Source organism: Chamaea fasciata, unplaced genomic scaffold (genome assembly GCF_029207755.1).
Source record: "Chamaea fasciata isolate MVZ Bird 193981 ecotype frontalis unplaced genomic scaffold, bChaFas1.0.hap1 SCAF_1, whole genome shotgun sequence".
NCBI classification, from domain to species: Eukaryota; Metazoa; Chordata; class Aves; order Passeriformes; family Sylviidae; genus Chamaea; species Chamaea fasciata.
Genome location: NW_027094086.1, coordinates 22,084,474 through 22,105,677, shown reverse-complemented (window position 1 = coordinate 22,105,677; position 21,204 = coordinate 22,084,474). Strand labels below are relative to the sequence as shown.

At 35.6% G+C, this 21,204-nt stretch overlaps 1 protein-coding gene across 4 annotated transcripts in view; it reads left to right on the top strand.

Annotated features, from left to right (window-relative positions):
• Positions 1-21,204, top strand: part of VPS13B (vacuolar protein sorting 13 homolog B) — a 430,899-nt gene that overhangs the window by 95,399 nt on the left and 314,296 nt on the right. For all 4 annotated transcript variants that reach the window (XM_066178010.1, XM_066178000.1, XM_066177992.1 and 1 more), the window contains one exon: positions 893-1,077. In XM_066178010.1, coding sequence (XP_066034107.1) covers positions 893-1,077 — 185 coding nt within the window. The remainder of the gene's footprint in view (positions 1-892; positions 1,078-21,204) is intronic.

The window sequence follows — 21,204 nt, the reverse complement described above, 5'->3', positions numbered from 1 at the left end:
GTCATATAGGACATTAGAGAAAATAATGCTAAATAGCAGAAAAAGTACATTTCAGTGATGGAGTAGAAGGTGATTAGGGCAAAAATGATAGTGTTAAAAACATGATACAGGAGAAGGCTCCAAACTGAGAGGGCTGAAGAACCTTTTTAGTTTTTCTTGAATGTAACAAATCAATCTGTTGCTTTATTTTGGGTAACAGCGTGTAAATTAGGAAGAAAAAGTAAGTTGCTGACTTTGCTCTAGTTTTTGTAAAGCATTCTTGTTGATGGTGGATTATATTGTCACAGAGGAATTTGTTTCCCAAACAAATATCCTTTTCTTTGCCCTATCAAATGCCTGTCTCCTCCTGTTGCTCCTCCGCATTTAAAAGGTAAGACATTGAAAAATAGTAAATTACTTAATGAGCTCTGTCAGCAAAATACAGAATGTGAGCTTGTTTGTATTTTGATGTGTGAATATTGTGTTTTTTGGGTTGCTAGCTAGCATATGTCATTCAGTGATGCAGTGTAAGTTTTGTAAATAAAAAACTGTAACATTCAATTTCTGAACAGATGTTTAGTGTGTTCTTAGTATCTGCACAATTTTGAATACCTCTTATTTTCGTGGGAGCACATGGAATTTCTTTTATTAAATATTTTAAAACCAAGAGATAATTAGATAAAAATATATGATTTTTTTACTGTCATGTTCTGAAGGGAGATATAAAGTTAAATCATGTAGCAAGTTTCATTTCAGTCGAAGTAGAATTAGCTCTTAGAAAAAGAAATAGGCACACAGTTCCAATCTTACAAACTGTCTGCTTGTACTCTAATATTCTGTGACTAAGTTTTAAAATTGTTACTTTTATGTGCTGAAGTAATGATTTTCCTTTTTTTCTTTTTTTCTGTAACAGGACCAAGCGAGCTCATGTCCCACTAACAGAGTGCATTTTTGAGCTCCCTAATTTGACAGTTCAAGCAACTAGAGCTCAAACCCTTCTACTTCAAACTATTTATCAGAGCTGGTGTCATCCTGTTGGAAATGTCAGTTCAGTGGTGGTAAATGAAGCTTTACTGAATGAGGTTTTCCAAACTTCAGGTAAATATGTGATGCTTTTGGTTAAGTATTTATTGTTGTACAGAGTACTGCTAGTGAGTGTCCATACAACTATATCCTTTAAATCCAGGTTTTTACTTATAGTAGCTAACAGGCAGAATGTTTTTTGTGTGTATATGGGTATTTATAGCTTATATTTAAAATCCAGGATGTAAGTTAAGCCACCCAGCTTCACTCCTTGGCACCAGTTTCTGGATGCATTTAATTTTCCCATACAGGATAATTTTTTCATGCTTCCCTCATCTGAAACATCCACTTTTGCTTCCTTATATGGTTCAATGTTATTACTTCAGGATCATTCAGAGGTGAAACTGGATTATTAAGGGCTTTATTAATCAGTGGCATACATTGAATTCTTTAGAAGGGCTGCAGATGTTTCTCATTATTTTGTAAATAAATGTTACTTAACTGTTGTGAAATTGCTGAAGATATGCAAGTGTTGGTGATGATTACATAAATAATGAAACTTGTTATCTGTCATCTTTTTGCTAAACACCCATAGATTTTGGGAATAAATTAAGGATTTTGACCAGTTTACAGAGGAAACCAGAATTTTCAAGTGCATAAAGGTCATTCAGAAAATGGTTTTTTTCAATTAGATTTCTATGCCGACTTGAATAATTTAGAACTGTTTTTATTTGTTGTGAATAAACCCATAACAAGAATAACTGATATTTTGGAATATCCAGCATTGCCAGTCTTGGAGAATGTGTTAGGAGAATGATTTAGGTGCAGAAAATCATGATTTGAAGCAGAGTGGTGAATTAGACCACTGGAAGTCTTTCAGCCCTGCTTTTCTTGATCCTTTCCATTCTTCTTTTTCACTCCTCCTGTTTATTGAAGCTAAATCTGTGTTGATAGAATGTTGTGAAAGAACTGCTGTATTTTTGTGCAACCCGTGGAATAACTGCTGAAAGTGCTTAGGTTTTCCTTCTTTCATGAAAGTCACTTCTGTCTTTTCTTTCATTCTGTGTGGGTCACCTAAGAATGGTATTGTGACATTCTATTTTCAAGTCCCGGTACTTGTGAAGGTAACAGGTTTACAATCCACACCATGGAGAAATCTGAAAATGCAGTTGTTTGATCACTTCAGATGCTCTTACAGTTTGCAGAGTTTCAAACTACTGACCTGTTCTATTTTTTAACATGTTTCAGTCCATCAATTCAATGAACTGTGAAACAACTCTGCTAACAGTATCTTTGCAGAACAGAAATCTGGAGCACAGATTTTAAGTACTTCAAATGAAGTAAATGAACAATAAATGCATTTATTTTGATCTTCTCTTGTTCATGGCTTAACGCTTCATCTGGTAAATTTTATACTTCTGTAGTTGTGCTTGGCATTAACTAGATTGAGGGCAGCTCTGCATTCAAGGCTAAGAAATGTTTTTGTCTGAACTTTTGGCTTGATTGATTCTGTAAGCCCTACTACCTTTTGTTTGAATACTGTTGTGTAAAATTTAATATCATGCCTTGTTGAAAGTCATCCTTTTAATTAGGGTTAGCTTCCACATACTTTAACAGTAACATGTATGTGTGTAAGCCTCTAAAAATTCTTGACTGTATTTACACAGGGAAGTTGAAATTTCAAGTTTTCTCTTGTCATTTTTCTTTCTTTTAAAATTTTTTTTTAATGAAGTAACTATGAGGACAATGCAGTCAGTAAGGAACTTGTCAGTAAACAAGGCACATCTGTTAAACACTTTTACTTACATTCAACTTAGTTTCTCCAACATAAAACAAAAGCTGATGAATGCTTCTTGGGAGTCCTTGTTCTGAGTTCCTGCCTGCCACTGCATGCCGCGTTGCTCCTTTAGGCTTGTACAGAGTGGCCTTACATGGCTCAAGTGTTGGGCCTGGCAAAGTATTTGGGCTCCTCCTCCTGCCACTGTGTCTCTGAGAATCTTTGTGGGTGAACAGATGAGCTTTTCTGGTGTAACCTAAACTCTCAGGGGAAAAAATTGGCTTTTTCCCATGGTATTGTGTTTTCCGTCTGAGCACAAGTTGCTTTTGGCTATACACAGAAGTAATACTTCAGGAAAATAGCTTTCCATCCCCGTGGTGTTGTGGATTAATATTTCTTTGATTAATTTACTACAAATAATGAAAGTCTGAACAATTGTTTTTAATATCCTATTTACTCGTCTTCATTTTCTTTTTCTGATTATGTTTATATTAAATTGTAGTGTTCTTGCAGGAAAAAGTAACAATATACTCAAAGATTCCCTTTCCTTCACTTATCCTATTTTTCGGGGAATCTTTTTCTTCAAATTAATAGCTTACATTCTGCTGTTTCAAAGGATTATAAACTACTATGTATTTCATGAATACAGTGGCCCAAATTTTCTTCTATGTTTACATTTTCAAACTTCTAAAAACCATCCTTCTAACTAATCAGAAATATAGCAGGACAAACATCTATGTCTCTATCCAGATTTTTTCCCCCTTTTAAAAGTAAATAAAAAAACCCCTCCCTAAACATGACATTATTCTGAAAAGAAAGAAAGGGCCTATGTATTTTGTCTTCTGTTTGTAATGGTCAGCTGTTATCCCTAGGTTTCCAGCAAATCTGACTGCAATAGCAGATCACAGGATTTTATACATTCTTGACACTCAGTGTAACATCATGCTTGTTTTGTTATTTGTGAATGAAGTGTGTCATCCTGTGGAAATGGTCCAGTTATTAGTTACCTGCACTGGTTGGTTCTACCAATTGCGAAATATACTGTGACTTGAAATTCTTCTTCTCTAGGAAGCTCCTCATACATAGTTATTCTCAAATGTTTGCCATTTGTTTGCATAGCCAACAACTTTCTCAATTGCTTATGTCTCTATTGCTGCTTTTTGTGTGTGATTGAAGAGTATTACTGGACTGACACAGTTGTTGCTGAGCTCTTTATGTCTTTGTTGGGGCTTTGTGCCAGGTGCTGTTGAGTGTTGGGCTTCCTTAACACATCAGTATTACTTGAACTCAAAAGTGATACCACAAATGTTTGTAAACTCTCAGCCAAGATCTATTTTAGCAGCCCTTGTGCTAGAAGCATAGTTGTGTGCTTTTTCCAACACAGCCATCCTCTTCCAGTTTTAGAACTTTATCACGGAACCTTACAATATGGGCTAAGATGTTCTGTAGGAGAGAAAGAGATTAAATTAGGGAAAATAGAAATAAAATATGGAAAGGAAGGAAAACAGGAGAAAGAGGATCACCTAATAAAAAGGGGAGAGAGCAGCAGAGGAATATTAAATAAGAGGCAGGTAGAAAGAATTAAAGTAGAAAAGCAGTAGAAGTTTAGAAAACCAGAAATGAATAAGAAGACAAGTAGAGGTACATGAGTTGCAGTAGGGGGGAACCTCAGAGAGGAACACATGACTGTTGGCCCTTTCACCTGCTGTGGAGAGGCTCACAAGGTACAAAGGCCCCTTTGGGAACCTGTTTGCCAGGTAACAGCTGAAAGACCTTCTGTGGATCTAGTTTAAAAAAGCTCTGCACTCTATGTTTCCAGAAACATATGAGCAGAGTTTATTGCTAGTATCTGGGGTTCTGTCCTAAATTTTCACCCGGAGCAGAAATGTTACCCTGCTCCAAAAGTTCTTGCAAAGATCCTTGAGGCTGAGCGCTGGCCTAGGATTCAAAACAAACTCCCTGAGCACTGTCCTCTACAAATTCTTTCTGGTAATACATTAATGGAATACCAGAAAGGGAAGATTGCTTGAAGATTAACACTCTTCTGTCCCCGATCTACTTTTCTCCCACTGTTCTTCAGGAAATTTTTCCTGCTAGGAGAAAGACACTTAACTTAAATCTTCCCTAGTTTGTTATTAGATTGCTGTCTTCATTAGATCATCTGAGAGAGTTTTTTTTAAATTAACTTGTCCAAAGACAAGCTGTCTGAAAAAAAAAAAAATAAAAATTTGAAGTCGCCAAAGCAAGTTGTGTGTGTTTTGTTTCTGACAGAATTTAAAAATGAAGTGCCTGTACCACCTAAAATCTGTATTTGTCATACATATTAGTATGGTCTCTTATCTTGAAACTTTCAGTAAGAGATGTGTACAGTACTGTGATTGATTGAGCTCAGAACTTGTGGAGGACAGATAAAATGAGTTTGTCAAGAAAAAATGTATGATTTTTACTTTAGAATTTTTTTATAAACATGTTTAAATATTATGTCTGTCTTAGCTTGAGGTGATTTAATTTTGCTAAGAGCAGGTTTTTAATTATAAATTATATGGAATTTAATGAAACTTTTGAAAGCGCTTAACCCCCTTCATTGCAATTACACCTTTTGTAGTCCATATATTTAAATGTCTGCTTGGTAAAAGTTCTTTTTAGGGTTCCTAAAAGTCAAGACAGATTTAAAACAAAAAAAGAGATAAACAGTTAAACTTACTACTTGAATGAGTAGGCATTATCATTTAAGTACAAGACTGATGCATACTGCCTGAAAGAGTTGTGCAAGAACAAAAAAAACTAGAAAACTTTAAATAGATGGGAATCCAAATGACAAAATGCAGCATAGCAAACAGAAAGTAAAACAGCTGCAAACAGCTTTTTGCTCTTTTTTCATGGGTCAAGAAAAAGCATTACTAACTTCTTAATGCATTACATCAAAAATAAAAAAATAGCACAAAAGCAGTCTTCAATCCACATGTAACTCTTTGGAAATTTATGTTTTGGTTTAATTTTATAATCCTTTTGGTATACAGGCACAGCAGCATGTTACATGTCAGTTAAAAAATGTGAGTTCTTATGCTTGTGAAACATCCCGATTCTGCATTTCAGTCACTATAGATGTGAAAACAAATACGAATTTGAAATACATCATGCTTTCTACATTATTTCATGTATAGATGTTAATATTATTACAATTATTATTATTATGCAATTTAAAAAGTAAATGTAAGTGTACAAAATACCAAAATATTAGGAAAACGGCATTAGTTAAGATCTTTCAAGGACTGAGCATGATTAATCCTATAGAGTAATTTTGCTGTGTATTTTTTCCATTATTTGTTAGTAAGTACCTGAAGCACTCTGTTTCTAACCGTTTCAGCCTGCCAAGAAAATACATACACAGTCACACATGGCTTTAGTTTACTCTGGAAAACTGGAACTTGCTACCACTTTTTCCTTGTCCTGTTCAGGTAGTTCATTATTTTGTTGACAGTTCGGTTCCATTAATCTGGTATTTTTGAGAAAATTGCTTGCAGACCTTACATTTCTCTATTGAAGGTGATCAAATAGGCATTGAATCCCTCATGTAAATGATGTCTTAAAGTTAAAATAAAATCTATTTTCCAGAAAGTAACTGTAAAACTATTTTATGCAAGATTTCATGTGGGATACCTTAATGGTTGAATAATAAATTTTACCTCATAAAAATGAAATTCAATAATACAGTAGCTTTCTCAGCGCAGTAGCATCTGGTTGAATCTCATGAGAGCCAATATTTTCCAACTCATTAGGATCATGTCGTTCTGTATGTCGTCAACATTGACTTAGCCAAGCTACCTTTACTTACATAACCGCCAAACTATTAAATAGGTCTCTTGTGGAGTGAAGTCAAATATTCCTCTTATTTTGCTTTTGCCTTGGAAGAAGAGAGGAAAATGTACATACTGTAACATTTAAACATCTGGTCTAAACCACATCAGGGTAACAGTGAGGAAAGTAACAGGATTCAGTATTCTTCCCAGGTGTACATATAAAAAAGGGTTGTGGAGCTCTTGCATAGTTCTTTTAACCACTTAGGAAAAAGACTAAAATAAGTGACCTGCCTTTCTAATACCCCTGTTTTTAAAACTACTTTTTTCCTCTTGCCTGCTCTCTTGCCACCAAACTCCAAAACACAAAAGCCAGCAAAACCCCAACATTTCAAAGTTTAGAGGTAATGCCAGTTGTTCAGCTCTAACTTCCTTGCAACACACTGGCATTTAGTCTCTGTTCCATAAAACATGGACAATTTTGCATTCATTTGGAGGGGTATGTATTGAAATTTCTGTCTAAAAGTGAAGTGTAAGCATGTATTCTCTTAATTGCTTGGGAGTGGCAGGACACAAATACATGAAACTTGCAAAGTATAAACAGTTTACTGTCTTGTGGTGGTGATTACCCATGTGTGTCCTCATCCTTCATGTAGGGCCAGAATGCAGTGCGTAAATACTATTATTTTTATATGTTGTGCATTTCTGTGAAACTGGTAGATCATCAGCTCTAATTTCTGATGGAAAAACAGCATGGATAAGCAACCTAAGAACTATTTCTTTTTTAGCTTGGTTTTTGAAGCTTAATATAGCCATGCATAAGGTTTTATTTCCTCTTGTAGTAAACATTTTCAGTGATATTCTTAAGTCATGAACTGACTTGCAATGAAAGGATATGGGTGGGACATTTTATCATTTCAGTACGTAATCAGTGAGATTTATCTTGCTGAGTATCTGAATAAATCCTCTGCCAGAAGCAATGGCTCTGTTGTGGCCTGAAATGAGGAGCTGTCATGGAAAGTATGCATTGAAACCAGTAATTATGATTGCCTTTTTATTTTTTCTGGTCTAATTAATATACACTAATAAGCTTTGAAATTGAAACACAGTGTTCTGATCAAAGAATGGTGGTAGGCATACTTACGGCATTCATATGAGCTTAACTTCAATATGTAATGTGCTAAAGAATCTAATGTGCTTTAAAATACACGAGACTTTTTAAATGTCTTTTGTGTTGAAAGTGAATGTATACATACTGTCAACGGAACAGTGAAGGAGAAAAAGATAAATGAGTAGGTTGTGAAAGGAGTACATGCATGTATGAAATCCATAACTCTGCATAAACGTGTATAAAGTTTCTTAAGGTGAATTGTTTCAGATTGGCAGGAGAGCTCAGTTCAGTGTCTATGTTGAAATTAACAGCAAACTCTTGAGTATGTTGGTGGGCTACCAGAAAACCAAGATACCTAAGCTTAGAGCTAGCTATAAATAGTGCCCTTAACCCTAGAGTTTGTAGTTTATTTGCACAAACAACAATGGAAGCTGTGACTGAGAGCACCTGTTTTGTTTGTTCAGCTGCTAGTTTGATGTTATTGCTTGTTCTTATGCTTGGATAGGTATGCTGCCTTTTTACCTTGTTCTACCTCCCAGGTGCTGCATCAGGTGAAAAACTCTACAGGGAGGTTGAGATGGTGGCTTCTAAGAGCGATAGAACATGTTGAGCCTAAACTACTGAAATTCAGTGTTGCGACAAGAAGGGTAGGAAGAACATTAGTCTTGAATCTGCTGCAAAATATGAAGTGGGAATTTTCTGAGAAGCGTTCAGAGCACACACAAAACAAAGCTTCAGAGATAACAGAAGGAAAGATTTTCTTTTTTTTTGTGCGAAGGCCCAGAGAACTTGTCAAGTTTAGAGTGAACCTGGAAACCATTGGTGGTTGCTGATACAAGACTAAATCATGAATGAGGTGGCCATAGTGTTTTCTTGACATCCGTGTTTTTTAAGAAAAAGTTTGTGCAGAGGTGTTGCAGTAGAAGTATTGATGCCAGTCACTGCCATTTCCTGAACACTGCTCTTCAGAAGAACAGAAAAAAGCTATTTCTTTGTACCTGGCAAAAAATAATAGGGTTGTCAGAAAATTTAATTCTGAAGGATCTACAGGAAGTCTCTGCAGTTCAATCTTCTGCTAAAATCAGAGTCAGTTATGGGATCAGACCAAGTTCTTTAGGGGTATACCCAGTCAGACTTGAAAATCTCCAAGGATAAGAACACCCTATCTCTCTGTGCAGCTTGTGCCACTACTTGACTGTTCGCATGGTGAGAAAGCTTTTCTACCATCCCAGGCAGAACCTTTCATATTTCAGTATATGATGATTGTCTTTCATCCAACTATTGTTCACTTCTGTTAGGAACCTTCATCACAACTTTCTCATGCATACAGGAGGGCTACTAGTATGTCATGTGAGTTACTGCTGGTTTTGACCTTATTAAACACTGAAACAAAATTACAGCTGAGAAATCCTGACTAGTCTTAACACTCTGCGATGGTGACTCTGAAATCCTTTTCCTGTTCTAATTCTCATGCCAACTAGACTTAACCTGAGTGTAGATACATCAGTACATAGAAAATAAATCATCCTATTTTCTGATTAGTAAATATACTGATGTATAACATGAATTAATTCCAGCTTAGAATATCACTTTCTGCTGGTTTGACATTTGTGGTAATTCCCAAAGTCAGTATGTCTCCTTTTGCCCTTCCAGTCAAAGAATCCTGTTTTGTGGGGTACAAGTTTGTATAGTGAGGTATTCTGAGAGGAAATGCATACAGATGCTACAGCACAAAGAAATGATTGTAGCTTATGGTCATTATGGTCATTATGTTTCCTGTTTATGGTTTCATTGGACATTTTTTATTATGTTTACTTATTTCTTTTTATTTATTGAAACAACTTGAATCACTTTAAAAGAATTTGGAATGCCTTTATAGTGCATGTCTTCCTCCTTTTTATTCAGAATGAGAAATTTCACTTTGGAAAGGAATAGACTAATTAGAGATTTCGATCTTGATGAGGCAAGAAATATCAGATTTTTTAGTGGAATAGATTATTAAGGAATGTAAATGAAATGAGAAAATAGTAAGGATAAAATTGAAATACTCCTGTGAGGAACTTATTGTAGTAAAAATGTGTTTATTGTAGTGGTAGTTTTTAGGAAAGTAACAGCCAAGGCACAATCAAAAATAGATAGGTTTAAGAATGAGCAACTACTGAAAAGGCAGAAGCATATTTTCTGTTTGCAAATATGCAACATTGACTGCTGACCTTGACTAGTAAGTTTATGTAATATGTATAGTCTTGATCAAATAGAAGTTGTACTGAGTTAAAGTCATGGGACAGATTCCAAGTATTGGACTGCTGTTTAAAACTCATTAGTGTCTACAGTACTAAGAGTTAAAAAGTACTGGTATTCTCTAAAGTTACTTTTATGGTATAAACTCTAGTGAATGATACAGAAAACTACTTTCCATTTGTGAGAGTATTTTGGTTCTTGTGGCAAGGTGAGATAAGTACCGGTGGTATTCTTGCCATAGCGATGCCAGATCATTACATACTGCAATAGCAATTCTTAGTCTGATGTCCCACGTGATTTCTTATTTAATTAAATCGGGCTTTTAAAAAAGATACGTATCTTGTAATTATTTTAAACCTAGTGGTTATAGATCCAAATCCTGTTTTTTAATTGCATGAATATTCAAGAAAAATATATTTTTCTCCAGGAATATATTGTGTGGGAGAGTTGTTAAGCTGTTAAAAATGCAGACTATATGAGGAGTAATTGTTGTATTTCTTGCAGTCAAGAATAATGTTTTTCCTACGTCTCTAGTCTGCCTCATAGTCACAGAACATCATTAATACAAGGCAGAAGTAATGTGGTAATGGTAAGGACAGAAAGTGTATTTTTACTGGAAAATACTGAGCTTCAATTATAGCATCTCTTTTGCCCATTAATTTTTCTCTTAGTTTTATGTCTCTAAAGGCAGGCAGTTCTTTTGGAGGAATATTCTACCAGAAGTAGAAGTACACAGTAACATAAAAAGGTAGTAATGATAAGGGAGACAAAGTCAGTGAAACATTAGGTTCTCAGGAAACTATCGTAAGCAAGAAAACTCTTAAATTAACATTTTACTGTTTTGATTTTGCTATTGGAAGGTAATTATCAAGGAGCTAATATAGAAAGGGATGTGTTCTGTTACAGTGTTATTTGATGTTATCCAGTGAATGTCCCTTCTGTTTGTGTGAAGCATAATAGGAAAATTAAAAATGACACAAGCAGATGTAGCTGCTTTGATTTTGCTTTAAAGTGTTGTACTGCTGTAGGCAAACTGTGTATCATTATAAAGGTATGTATCTCACTGTGTGAAACATTAATCAAAATCTTGGATTCTAAGAAGATGTCAGAGGTCTCTGTATAACCACAGCTCGTGGATTCTGGGATCTTTGGCTTATGTGAAGTGAGAGCTCTTAAACCTGCTTAACATTCTCCAAAACATACTTTCTAGTGGGACTGCTGGCTATTCAAAGAGAGTAATCAGAACTATTTCCAGAAACACCTTTGTTTTAGTTGGAGATCATCTAAATAAGCAAAGCCCCTAGTCGAAGCTTAGTTTCTTTCTTTTATGACTATATCAAGGTCAAACCAAATGTTTTGCCTTTTTTGTTGTTGTTGTTGTTTTTGCTTTGTTTTGAGTGTAGCATGCTGAATAAATCCAGATATTACACTATCTTACGCCGATTTCTCCCGGTTTGATGCTGTGGCTTTGTTGCTGCGTCTTGCTCATGGTCTTTCCCTACTTTTACTGTATTTTTGTCAAATCCTGTGATAGTCAACTCTTTTCTTCATTGAACTTCTTGGTTCCAGTCTTTATCCATTCATTCTCCTTTTGATTTGCCTCTTTTTTCTTCTTTAATACACAACAGGGTACCTGAACAGTTAGGTATGGTTAGGTGGAATTGTCTCTTGCATGGTAGTTTCATATTTTTTTCTCATTAAAGTTGCTTTCTCTGAAGTGGGGTTTTTGGTAACCATTTTCCCCTCCCCCATCAGTCATTGCAGGGCTGGCGGAGACTAGAAAATATAGAAATTAAGAAGAAATGCAAGTCTCAAGAAGTGTTACAGATATGTTTTAAATCTTGACTTCTGGAAAGGGTGTTCCTATTACAATTCCAGTAATTATTAACATTTTCCAGTTTGAAGACATGGACTCTTTTTTTCCTCAACTTGCTGTTGGAAGAAGAAAAGCCAAATTGCTCTAAGGGGTGTGATCTTGTCAAGAAGCTGCATTCAGTTCTTCAAATGAATCGTCCCCATAGTGGAATTATATTGTAGACTGTTTCTGTTTTCTGAGCTAAATGAATACTGGGTGATTTAAAGCAAAATGCAAGAATTTCAACAATATAGAAGCCAGCCATCTTTACACCTCTGATGAGACTTGGGTGTTCCCTTCCTATGATTGCTTGGGTTTTATCTGGCTTGTGTGACATACCCCAGTTGCATATAGCACTTCTGTTATGTCCACTGCTTTATTCTTACATTAGTTACAATTTTTCATTCTCCTGTATGTCAGCTCAGATTTGCGATGTAGCTGAATACCAGGTATTTTAGTAGTTGGAATTACTGGAGAAAGTTTTCAAAGTAATAATGATAAAAAATACTAATAAATTAATCACTTGCTTTACTGCAAGCTGAGATGGCCAAGCAGAGTTTTCAAACTGACTGGTAGCTTTCCTAACTGTTTTAGAAAGTCAGGGAGTCCATAAGTTTTCCATTTTCATGTATCTCCCAGAATATTTTCCTTACCTTTTTGCTGTCTTTTCAAAGAAAATCTTTTAGGAAAAAAATCCATTTTTTTGCTGTCTCAGTATCAGCCTATTTAGTGTGAACTCAGTGGCTTTTACTCAGAAGTTATCTTTGGCTTTCAGCTTGGATAGCAAAAACTAGATTTTCCAGATGTGGTTGTGCATGTTGTTTGAAAGGTGGATCCATTCGGCTTTCATATTTTGTCTTTTCTGATATTTTGGCTTTCAGTGGCCTACACTAAATTCTCTATCTCCTTGAATGATTGCATTATCTCAGAAACTCGGACCTCAACTAAATTTTGAGATGCAGAATTTTTTTTCAGTATCTTTGGATTTGTGAAGAATAAATTAGTCATCCACGTACAGTGAGTTCAGCAAAATAAGTGAGTTCAGTTAAATAAGAACTTGGTTGAATTGTTTGCTTGATTAAAGGGAAATTTTCAAACTTCTGCACTTCCAAAGGATGAGTAAAGTTAGAGAATAAAATAGGAGTTTTGTCAGAGAAACTTTGGATATCACAAGAATCTGTTGTGATTTGTTATCAGATGTGAGTCCATTTTTACCCTGTAGTACAGAGAGGAGTGGCAGCCCTGCCTTCCAGAAGGGCTCTTGCCTTACATCAAAAAGGTACTAAAGCAAAACAGTTTCTTCTGTTATAGTCTGTTACAAGCAAAGGAATTGGGAAGAGGGATGATGATTTACTTTATTTATGTATTTATGTATTTATTTTCTGAACTAGTCGTACTGTTGTTCATGCTTCCCAGGTTTTAAATGCAGTTTTTTATGAGTGCTTGACAATGAATATTGCTGTTGTAAGTAGTTATGACTGTGCTTGGTACACTCTGTCAGTAAACATCTGACTGGCAGGTTTAGAATTGTAGTATATACAGTGTAAAACACCTGTTAGATATCTGTTATACCTAATCTTTTTGCAGATTCTTTTAGAGTTGCTCTTGGCTTTTAAAGAACATAGTTCCTGTGTGTATTCAAGAGCTTTTCAAATGCTGTAGAATTTTTTATAACAAAGATAATGTGCAGTTCAGAGGGTTGAACTGCACTATTCTGGGCATGGTTTTAGGAAATTGTATCTAAAAATATACTGTTTGTGCCAACAAACCAGATCACTTCAGAGACATTAAGAGTCCATATATATTTATGTCTACTCATTTTAGACTGAGCATAAGCTTTAATGCGAAGCTTTGAGGCACTGACATAACAGCATTTGCAGTTCTGTTAAAAGCTCGTATGACTGTGTCTTGCTATAGCTCTCATGGCTCCTGGTTTCGTCAGTTAGCTCTGTATTCCACTCGCTGGGCTTAGATGAGGTGGTTGTGATCAGCAAAGTGCTAAGCACTTGATCTTCTGTCTTTCAAGAGAGCTTTTTATAAAACTTGCTTTGATGTGTACTTTGTGTCCAGCCTACTTTCCCAGTGGGATCACTTTTATGCCGCTGTCTATTCGTATGTTGCAGTATCCCATATGTTATCAATGAAACACAGCTTGCCAGCAGATTTTGAGCTTATCACCAAGGTAGTAGTACCTCTACCATATTCAGCAATAAGATCAATTACTTCTTTAATTCATAAAATTTGCCTTCTTTAAATGTGCATAAAGTCTTGAAAAATTCTCTTCACAGGTACAGAGTATTTCCTAAATGCAAAGAAAAAACTGTCTGAAAAAGGGAATAGTACTGGACCAAACTGTTGTCTTGACCTCAGTCTTCACATCTCATGCCCTCCCACTTCCTTTGCTGCCTTCATTTGAATGATTTGCTGAGTTTGAATGTAAGCCTTTAGGCAAGTTTCTTTCTAACAATATCAGTAGAAAGCTGTTCTAACTTAAAATCTGAATGGGAAAATGATCAACAGAAAAGAGCTGGTGATTTTTACAGCATTGCAGTAAGCGCTAAAAAGTCCACACGCATGGTTATGAGATGAAATAAAGAAATATGGCACAGAGCATTCACTGAAAACATTTTTTTTGGTGTTTGTCTATTAAGCATTCAGTCTATCAGACATTCAGTCAGATACTGCATTTGCTACAGTAGCACTTGATGAGAAAATTGAGCTGCAGCAAAAGAAGCTGCAGACTTTTTAACAGAATACATTGAGGCATGTGTGCAAATAAAATCCACTTCAGTTTCCTCCTATACCTAATAGTCATGCTGTATTTCATTGAGGTAGTACAGAGCTTTCTTGTTCTAGCAATTAGAAAGGTACTTAGAGCAGTTGTACTTGAAATCGCAGTTCAGAGCTGAAGGACCCTTATGGGTGCTTCCCTGTTTGGATACTGCTTAGGTGGAGTTCAGGAACCTGCTGGCCATGATGCTTTCTTCTTTTTGTAAGCCATAATATCTGCCACTCACCTTTTATTTCTCCTATGTTAAATGCAAATATATATTCTCTCAGCCAAGTCTTTCTGTTCAAATGTTGAATGTATTTTGTTTGTTGCCGTTATTTTTTCTTCACTTTCCCCAATTTTAAGTATATAAACAGAAAGAGCATCAAGCTGAGAAATGATTCCATGGTGGTTCTACTTCAGATTAACGCTCTATGTTGTCTTGTCCTCCCAGAAGTCTCCCAGAAGATAAACTTGACTTCTAAATGCTGCTCAGGTAATTTTTTTGAAAGGCCACTGATCATCTTAAGGCTTATGTGGACTTTGGAGTGGTAGATGAGACTCATAACAGAAATTGCATGCAAACCTTAAAAAATTTCTTTGTGAGAGGCAAATCTACTTGTATTTCTGTCAACTGCATTATCTATTCAAAAGTAACTTTTCTGTCTAGCATAATGAGGTACAAAAAGTTCCATCATCCAAAACAAATTCCAGTTAAAAAGATGTTTATGTTGACAGTAGTTCATGACCGTAACAACTTTGTGAGACTGCAGGGGTTTTTTGATAGATTCATGCTGGTGTTTACGTACAGGAAGAAAATCCTGCGGCCTGTATTTTAAAAGAATCAAGGCTGGATGATCACAATGCTTCCTTCTTTTCCTATTCATTTTGGGTTACTTGGTGGTTCACAAATTTTCTGTTTGAGTTGTTGGTTCCCTCAGTTTTCTAATTGAGGCCAGCTGATTCCTGAACTATCCTCTTGATCAGGCTGTGTCTCTTTAGTGCAGTTGACCCTTTCTCGGTGCTAGCTGAAGTATATTTTGCCTTTTTTTTTTTTTTTCTTTACTAGCTCTTTTAAATGCAAGATATTAAATCTTATTAGTGTAAACACTGGGAAACTGATTTAAAGTTAAAGAAGAATAAAATAATTTTCTGATGATTGTCATGGCATTCATCAGTGTAATTTTTAAAACAAAACCAAAAAACCCCTAAAACCAACCAACCAACAAACCCAAAATAACCAACCAAAAAAAAAGAAACAAAACCAAAAAAAGGCAAACATGCTTTTATAGTGACTCACCTATTTCATGGGGTAGTGGAAACATAACCTTCTCAGGAACTTACCAAGAAGCAGCTATTGAATAATCATCTTTATATATATTGTCAGTAATTCAGAGATATGTTGTAATTTTAGACATTGCTAAGAACAAACCTCTCTTTTTAATTGAAGATAAGTGGTTTTCATTGTAAGGCATTTAGCTGACTACCTCAGATATTTTTTGTTTTTCCCAAATTCTCTCTGGCAAGGGAATCTTCCTTATAATAAGGGGAAACCCCCCTACATATAGAAATGTTTCAGCAGCATTCTTAGTCAAGGTGTTCTGTGGAGGAGATGGCTTGGGTTTGTACGATTTCATTATTTCTAACATAGCTGTTCATACTGTTTCCTTGCTACAAAAGTTGATGGCTTTTGGACTGCCGTGTAATGGGCGTAGAAGCCTTTTGACTGTTCGGCTATCCTTGCCGTTGGATTTGAAATGTGATTTTCTGACACTGAAACCTTTGATGTCAGGAAGGTTAGATAACTTTTTTCCCCTCTGTCCTTGATGTGGATCATAAGCTTTATTAGCCTTGGAATCTGTGTCAGATGAATTCCTTAAGCCTACTGTGAGTTCCGCATGTTTTATCCTGCTTTTCCAATACCACATAATGTTCTACTCTTCTTAAGTTTTTAGTTCCACACCTGTTTCTTTGTTGAAAAAAAAGGCTTTTAGAATATATAGGTACAATAGAGTTCTCCTTTATATCATTCTCATCTGTGTTAAGAACTTCTTGATATTTCAGTTGTAGGACTCTGTTTCCCAACAAAAGTCATGTGACATCAGCAGTGAGGTGCAATAAGAGCTCTCTTAGGATTACTTAAAATAGAATGGAAGACTTTGAGCATATAAGGTTGTGTGGCCTTGAATGTGATTTTTATTTGATATATGAGCTGCGACATAGCTATTGCATGACTGAGATGTGCCTGTAAGCGGTGTAGTGTACAGATGGGGTTTCTCTGAAACAAAGCCAGTGACTAAATCTGAATGTGCTCATTTAAAGGGTAAAGAATACTTCATAAACATATGGAAACATTTCCATGTTTTTTCATTAAGAAAGCTTCTTACTCCTTAGGCATTTTTTATGATTGTTCATGATAATGTAGCTGAATCAAGACTGCCTGTGCATCAGTTCAGTTTAGTGACATTTGTACAGTGGTATGATCATTTTATTTAAAACCTACTAAATATACTTTTCTGTTATTCTAGAGCTTTTCATCATTTCAAAGGTGAAATAATCCTTTTCTCAGAATTGTTGAAAAAACCCCTCACCATTGTGTATTGCAAAACACTTTATTTAGGAAGAATATAAAACAATTGTAATAGGCCTGTTGCACAGTAGGATTTGAATTAAATGGTTATTGGGATCCACAAGTATAAAATCCAGAATTATTTAAATTTGAGCAAGAAATGTGCACCAAATTTATGAAAGAGCATCTCACTACTCGGAAGTATGGATGGTGAAAATGTGCAGGAGCCATAGCAGCCCACATCTCAACAAGGGTTTCCTATGTCATGCTCTGTCAATAAGAGAATTGAGTATCCAAAAGCATCTGAGTTTCTGTGGTCTGTATTTACTTACCAGGACCCAGTGGAAGACATACATACGTACATGTTATTGATTTTTGTCATTATATGGGAAAAAATAAAAGATGAAATTTCTAAACACTAATTGGTAAATTTTTCTACTTAATTTATTTGCAGGGATGTGAAGTGGAATTTGCAAATCCAAAGTTTTTAAGTTCCGCCCACATATTTGCCGACCGATTTCCCTGATTAGGCTGTGCTTTAAATTTGAAACATCCTTTAGCAGTATCTATAGCATCCCAGATATTATGAAATGATTTTTTTCTATTATGATGTCTAATCCATAGTGGTTTTTAACACTAAAATGTAATTAATGTAGTGATGGCATTCTTAGCTGTTCTTCAGAATTACTAATTTATCAGAACAGGGCCCTGTTGGTTGAGGTTCCTAGGGAGTAAGTCAAAACAAATAATATTTACCTTAGAAAAGAAGGGTATTAAGCACATTACAAAGCAATGGTTTGTGTTTTCTTTGCAATTGTGATGTCTCATCTATAGTGGATCAAGGGTTTTGCTTTGTGCCCCCTCAGACCCATGATTGCAGTCGCTCTGAGCCAGATTTTTTTTAAGCTATTTTTTCAGTCTGACTGTACCCCTGATGGAAGGCATTAGGGTTCAGGAAACAAACCTCTATCACTTGGATCTAGGTCTTACAAAGTCATAGATATTTTTTTGGAAACTTTTGGCACCTTTTATTCTTGTAGACCCTCTCTTGAAGTGTTTTGGTGCCAGATTTTGATTTGTAGGCATGTTTATAAGGTTGGGGGGATTTTAAAACCTCATCTGTCCTGTCTTATAAAGGATGTGATTTCCTTTTATTTTTAGGATGTTGGACTGTACTACTGTGGCACTGTGCACTGCACTCCTGACAGCAGCTTTCCCACATGTTTAGTCAAGCAGATATGTGAACAGTTCATTCAGTTTGTAGATCCAGCTGGAGGTTATTCCTTCTGAGGGTTATTTTTCAGTCATTTTAACTGTTCTTCTGGTTTATAATGTGCCCACATGAGCAACAACTGAAGACACAGGGGATGATGGCATTGACCCAGAGGAGAATGCCTCAAAGGTGAATGAATATTTTAGCTGGTCTCGGTATCACTCTCTTGGGCAGACTCCAGATGCATTTTAATGCATCGGGTTCTTTTACTTTCTGAAAGATGTGCAGTCTTGCACGTTAAGATCCTTTACATTCTTTGTGTGTTTAATATAGTTATTAATACTAGCCTCTTATTGTTTGCCCTGAACTTAGGTAAATGGCACAGGTTTATTTGTACTTCATCTATTAATGCTGAAATCCATATTGTCTCAATGAAAAGGATGTCAAGGCTGATGAAAGTTTACATTCTGCTGTGCTGTAATGTAACATTGTGCCAAAAATACTTTCTGTGTTACTCTGAGAGGTAAAACAGCTGAATTTTTTCTTATTAATGTCCCTACATTGAAAATTCATGCAGCAGAGATCTGCAGTCAGTGTGTAGGTGGGATTTAGTGTCTCGATTTTGAAAGAGGAACTTTTCGTAATGCAGTTTCTATACTGCTACTATTTGGTGGTTGTTTCAGAAGATGTCACCACTTAGCCACTCTTGTATGGTGAAATTCCTGCACATATACTGGTGTAAAAATTTCACCTGGTCTTTTTTGACCTTAAAGAGAGGGAAAAATGTCAACACTGACAGATTGTCATCTGCTTTGGAGATGTAAGAGGAGAAATTGGAAATGGGAGTGGTGAAAAGAAAGTTTTGATTGCAGGAAGGCACATGTGGAGATTGTGTTTGCAAAGGGATCCTGCAGTTGTGAGGAGTTGTGAAGCAAGCCTCTGTACAGCTGCAGGTGTATGCAATGCAAAGAAAACTGCTATTCATATCCAAAACTCTTCTAAGCATTAATATTATCCCCAGTATAAAACCAGTTTAAATATTTTTAGTAAGACATGCCATACCTGGCAGTTTGGTTAACAAGATGATTTTTGGTTAGCAAGAATAGTCCTTCCTCTATGGTATTACTGGAACAAATATGAATTTATTGTATTTTCTTTTTGGGGAATGGCAGTGGGGTTAGTTTGGTTTCCTCTGTGTTTCTGCAAATAGGCAAGATGCATCTCCTTCAAGTCTCTCGGTCATTTATTTCCTTCTAATTAACTGATTTCAGTGTAAAAAATCTTCTGTACGTCAGGCTGTATGGCTGTGTTTTGTACAGTTTCTTACGAAAATAAGTAAATACATTACCTCATCTTTTAATTGACCCGCTATGCCACTGATGACCCAATCCTTACTGAAGCTTAGCCAAACTGCAGGGCCCACTCTGTAACATGCTGCTGTAGGCCATTCTTAGCGTGTAGAGCCAAACACCTTTTTCCCTTGGTTTCATTTCCACTTTGATTTGCTCTGGGATTTTTATTTCCTAAGGAAGATTGACATTTCAGTTGCTTGGATCTGTAAATGATATACGTGTTTTGTTATCTCTGGGTGCAATTAAAATAACTTCGTTTTCATCTTTGTTTCTTTCTATTTCTCTTGAATATGTAATATGTTTGTGAGCAAAGTAACTGATCAGCAATGCGGCTGAGATTGTTTAGATGGTGTTCCAAGATCCTTATCATTACTTCCTTTTTGTTTGCTTGCTTATTTCTCCGTTTATGCATTGCAACAGAAATGTTGTAGACTTCTGCAAATCTTTAGGAATTGTAACAGAAATGTTAACTTATGTGCAGCTGGAAAACATCTTAATGAGTTGTAAAACTGTGGTGTTCTTATAAAAAACCAAAGAAAACCCAAAACATTATCTGTACAAAAGTTGGAGTAATTCTAAATTAGTAAGTTTCTAAAACTGCCAGCAGCCTCCATTTTTAACATTAACAGCTGTCTTCTGGAGAAACAAAATTTGATCCACCAGCAAGATTATTCTTAATCTTTCTTTGGCCTTACCCTACGCTGATGTGCTTAGCAGAAGAAATTATTTGTTGTATAAGGAATTAATTTTTTTAAATCTATGTCTTTTTTTTTTTTCTTAATTCATTGCATTTATATGCATCCATATCAGTGTGGGCATATTAAGATTGAAACACCTTTTTAAGAAGTGTTAGGGTTGAATGTGTGATATTAGGGTAGCTTTACTTTGTTAAAAACATTTAAATTTCTTTTTGTTTGAATTGCTGTTTGAGGTAAATTGTCTTTCACAAATCGTGTTAACTTCTCTTTCCTTGTCCTGTTGTAAATATTTTATGTCTTTTGTGTATTTTCTCCTGTTGCAATGCATTATTTTGCATTGGCATGATCCAAATCTTTCCACCTGTGAATGTAATTGCAGCTGTGTAGTTTCCTGTGACAGAATGAAGCCTATTGAAAGTTTGTGTTTAACATCAGTTGCCATTTCATCTAGCTGATCTACACATCGCTTCTGTGTACTCTGTGAAAAGTTTATTAGTTACTATTTCCTCTAGGAATTAATTTGAACCATATGTCTGATTATTAATTATGCATTCTGGTTGGTGTGTTGAAAAAATTTATTTCCCGTATTTATTGACATTGTCTAAGTCCTGGAATCTACACTATAAAATATTATGTAATCACTCCAAGTGGTAGCGAATGCACTGTTGTGTAAGTGGAGAAGCTACGTATTAGAAGTTTTTATTTATTGTATGATATAATTGAACTTAAAGAGGATTTTTCCCTTGCTCCCTTGCTTACATGCACGTAATTTGAACTTTAATTGCTGTGGTTCATTGTGCATTTGCCAGGTAGGGGCTT